Below are 4,746 nucleotides of genomic sequence, written 5' to 3'. Positions count from 1 at the left end.
TGGAGTGGAAGCAGATGTACGTCAGAGAGTGAATGAAGGATGGAAAGTGCTGGGGCAGTGAAGGGACTCCCTTCACTGCCCCAGCACTTCCTGTCATACTTTCCATAGCATCTGCAGCACTCCCTTCACTAACATGCCTCTTGCGTTTAGGTATTTGGCGTGTTGCATTTTCATACTTATAAGAGCTATTTCCCTAACGGTCAGAATCTTTCTGCTCATAAATGTCAAATTTCTCTCTGCAATCTCTTATGAATTGAGCCACACTCTTCAAAAGTCCAATAACAGTTGTTAATTCAATGGTAGCATTTTGCAGCAACTTGCTGCATTGGTTGAAGCGCTGCAGAATGTCATTCCAAAGTACACATATGAAGGATACTTCTATGGTATCCATATGCTTTGCCAAAGCATTTGCCTGATTTCAAGTATCCCTGCAAAAACCCAAAGTATGAAACAGCTTCAACACAGCAATCCACCGTAGACTGACCAACAAGATTTAGTGAGTGGCCTGCACATGGAATATAATCCACCAAACTGTTCTCGTTTTTCAGGATTCTGACCTGTGTGACTGGAAATTGGAATGAATGTGAGAAAACGCTCCACTGTCATATTGACATGACGAATAATGATTGTCAGCTGGTCAGGATGAGTAATATCGGGTGTAGAGTCCACTGAAATAGAGAAGTACCTCGACTTCAAAATCTCTTGTTTGATAACATCATGCACTTTATGTCTCATCAGTGTGACGAGTTCTTCACAAATTGTTTTTGAGAGGTAAGATGAATGCCCACGTCCGTGGTTGGCATGTTGACGAATATGCTGAGATAGAAAAGGATCAAATTGACTAATCAACTCCAATATTCCCAAATAATTGCCATTGCTACCAGACCCAATAATTTCATTACTGCCCCGAAGTGGTAGGCCTCTCTCACAAAGAAAGGCAATTGGGGGAACACAACGTGTAAGCAAATTTGTCCAGTATTTATGCTGCTCAATCATATTTTTGTGCAACTCAGCATCAATTCGACCAGCAGCAGCAGAGCGATGAGCAAGAGTCAGAACTGAGTCAATATGTTTGGTGCTTGTTTCATGAGATTTCAAATTCTGAGTTATATTCTTCCAGTCATTATCACCAGAGGTACATAGCTTTATACTTCTATCTGATGAGAACAAAATGCATTGGAAACAGAAAACACAAGTCTTGGCTGGAGAATAAACAAGCCAGTCACGACTGACTACCTCTCCATTTGGTAAAACTAGTGTGAAGGCACTAGGATTAAGGAAGCGGTTCACTCCAGAATATTTTCGTTCTGTTTTTGGATAATCATTTGCCAAATTTCGAAAATGGTCAGTGCCCATGTTGATGCATACTTCAGGTAAGTTCTCTGTTATATTGCCAAAAAGCCTAACATTATTTGGTACCGCTTCATTTGAAACTGAACTCTGAACTTCTTTTGTGGGTGTAGATTCTTTATCATCATCAACAATATCTTTGCTTTGGACAGTGTCTGATGGAGGAGAAATAGGAGGAGATTGGTCATCTAAGTCACCACTCCTGCTTCCAACATCTTTGTCTACAACTTGAAAATATGAAGTTAATTTGTGTGTTTTCGCCAACAGAGCTTCTTCCATTAGCTTTTTCTTTTTTGATTCCTGAGCTCTTTCCCAACCACCGTTCTGTTTTGACATTGACATGGTGAAGTCCCGTGAAGAAAGCCTGAAAAAAGGAAAAACATTTTTTTAGTTGAGATTTTATATATTAACCAATTTGAACAAATTATTTCCAAATTGGAACAGGGACACTTTCTATAGTCACTAGTCTGACTATCCGTGAGGTGTGTGTGTGTGTGTGTGTGTGTGTGTTTGTGTCAAGATATACAACAAAGTAATTGAATGTAAATGAATGTCCCTAGGGAATGTAACCAAATCAAGCAGATTGAAAACCTTGATTGTATAGTAGTACTTGAGCTAGCATATTTGATTTTCAAATGTTACGTTTCGAGGAGTATTTACTCCTATCATCAGATCTTTTAAACACAAGAAGTAATATAAAACACACCGGTTCTTACCTCTAAGCAGGAGATCTGGCGAATGATGATTAAAACACAGTGAACCCAACATACATAGTCTACAGACAGACTGATAAACTGGTTCCTGGTCGTTAAAAATAAAAAAAATAAAAATCCTTAAAACTCTTACTTTATATGTAACTGAATATACTGTGTCTAAACCAATGAGAAAACGTTAATAGAACAGCGAGGGACAATTCTGTAACAAAAATATAAGCAAAAGTATTCATGAATCACTTGACAAAAACATGTCTCAAGTAAAACCTCGAAGCCAGAATGAATGATCTATTAGATCATACATTCAGTGAAAAGTTTTTTTCTACCTAGATCAGATCTAGGAAGAGAGAAGCTTTTCACTGATTTACATATGATAGAACATATCGTGAGAAAATTGAGAAAATATTAATAGAACAATGAGGAACACTACTACAACAAATATATGAGCAAAATGTTTCGATGAATCGTTTGGCAAAAACATGTGTCGAACAAAAACTCGAAGCAAAAATTAACTATTTGAGCAGAAATAAACCTGTCAGAACTCTGAGTCACTCATGATGGGCCATAACCGTTCACGGTTCTCTATGAGTTTCTGCCACCAACAGTACACACGGACAAGGACATCCATGTAGAATATGTAAATAACGTCAAAAGAAATATCTGTTGTTCTGATGATTACGAAACTTAAGAATTTTATTGTTTTACAGCCAAAGCACTTTAAACATAGTAAACAACTTCAGACCTTTCATAACACGGCTAATTACTGATAACTGACAGGTAACATTTTTCTCTTAGTCATAATCGAAATGTTTTGGACTACCAGAAATGGCCTGGATTTTTTTGTGGCCCTAAGGCATGTTCCTAGTTTGCCTTATGGTTAATCCGCCATTGGAAGGGAGTGGTAAAGAATAGAGGGTTGGGCATGAATGTAAAGAGAGTTCTGTATGAGAAAGTGATTGTAACAACTGTGATGTATAGATCAGAGTTGTGGGGAATGAAAGTGGCGGAGAGAAAGAAACTGAATGTGCTGGAGATGAAGTGTCTGAAGAGTATGGCTGGTGTATCTCGAGTAGAAAGGGTTAGGAACAAAGTAGTGAGGGCGAAAACGGGTGTAAGAAATAAGTTAGCAGCTAAAGTGGATATGAATATGTTGATGGGGTTTGGCCATTTTGAGAGAATGGAAAATGGCGGTCTGCTAAAAAAGGTGATGAATGCAAGAGTTGATGGGAGAAGTACAAGAGGAAGGCCAAGTTTTGGGTGGATGGATGGAGTGAAGAAAGCTCTTGGTGATAGGAGGATAGATGTGAGAGAGGAAAGAGAACGTGCTAGAAATAAGAATGAATGACGAGCGATTGTGATGCAGTTCTGGTAGACCCTGCCGCTTCGTCCGGTGGGCTTGGATAACCTTGGAGGTAGCAGGAGTAGGGATTCAGCGTTTTGAATCTTCATCTGAGGTGGATAACGTGGGAGGGTGGGCTGTGGCACCCTAGCTGTACCAGCCGAACTCGGTAGAGTCCCTTGTCAGGCTGGGATGAAAGGTGCCATTTTTTTTTTTATGTCGGCTACCCGTATATGTATGTATGTAATATGATTTTAACTTAATTACTGATAACGTCAAGAAGTTGAGGAGATAAGATAGATATGTCGGCTACCCGTATATATATGTATGTAATATGATTTTAACTTGATTGGTGATAACGTCAGGAGATAAGATAGATATTTCCCAAATATATTGTGGATGTAGATAAACTGAATTGAATAATTTTTTACTAATAAGTGCTAACAATTTATGTTGGGTAATGATAGTACATTTTAATCAATGTACACAAGAGGTAAAAAAAATATTTGTACCTTGATTAGTAGATAACAGAAAAATCTCATTATGATTATGATTCTTCGTTGTGAATTATCTATGTATGTAATAAACAGAATATGATAGTCATAAACACGCGGTGCATTTTAAGACATGAGGAATTATAAAATTACCCTAAAACATTAAACAGTGAGTTATATTCAGTGAGTTAATAAATTGAGTTTACTCTTGGTAAGTTTCCTTGTTTGAAATTCATCTTTAGAAATTAATGATTTATGCTACGTTGTAATGCCTGATGAAAAATGTGACTAGTAATTGTCGATAGTAAAATTAAACTTGGGAAAATTAGGGATGAAAAATTAGGATTTTTTTGTTTCATGTTTTGAATGACGTTTTAGTTCAATTACATTCATTTGAAATCTAGATAAATATATAGAAATAGGTTAGAGCATCTAATTTTCTAGAATATAAAAGAAATTCATACAGTTTACTGGGAAAAATATTAGATTACACATTTTTTTTGTTTAGAAGTTACAGTAATTATGATATTCAGTTATTTCACTTTATGACATGCAATAAACTGAGGATGTTTTTTGTTTTTAGATCAAGGACATCATTTTAAAATTAATCTGAATAATACCTTCCTTAACATTAAAATTTGTTAGACTAGATATTTTATTTGTTTTATTATTAGGAGTACTTACTTAGAAAAATTAATGTTCAAAATTGCAATTATTATTATTTTGATAGTATCAGAAGTTTTTGGAAGTTTCAAGGACATTTTGGTCCATTCTTGGAGAATCCATTTGCTCTTTGGTAGAGCGATATAGTTTGAGCGTTCAGAGAGTCTAAATGATCTTTTTCTAACCT

The 4,746-nt window shown here is 36.3% G+C and overlaps 1 protein-coding gene across 1 annotated transcript; it reads right to left on the bottom strand.

Annotated features, from left to right (window-relative positions):
- Positions 1-456: 456 nt before the first annotated feature.
- LOC137640793 (uncharacterized) lies at positions 457-2,691 on the bottom strand. The gene is made up of 2 exons (XM_068373265.1): positions 2,633-2,691; positions 457-1,714 (listed from the first exon to the last, which is right to left on the bottom strand). The coding sequence occupies exons 1-2, from the start codon at positions 2,689-2,691 to the stop codon at positions 457-459; spliced, it is 1,317 nt and encodes a 438-aa protein (XP_068229366.1).
- Between the last annotated feature and the right edge of the window lie 2,055 nt (positions 2,692-4,746).

This window comes from Palaemon carinicauda, chromosome 5 (assembly GCF_036898095.1).
Source record: "Palaemon carinicauda isolate YSFRI2023 chromosome 5, ASM3689809v2, whole genome shotgun sequence".
Lineage (NCBI taxonomy): Eukaryota > Metazoa > Arthropoda > Malacostraca > Decapoda > Palaemonidae > Palaemon > Palaemon carinicauda.
Note: the sequence above shows the minus strand (reverse complement) of the source record. Positions and strands in the feature narration are given on the sequence as shown.

Bases quoted from the DNA above. Each gene is read 5' to 3' on its own strand.
- LOC137640793 (XM_068373265.1), bottom strand. From the start codon at position 2,691: ATGGATGTCCTTGTCCGTGTGTACTGTTGGTGGCAGAAACTCATAGAG. The intron at 1,715-2,632 runs GTTATGGCCCAT...TCCTTTTTTCAG, and splicing joins CTCATAGAGAACCGTGAACG to GCTTTCTTCACGGGACTTCA.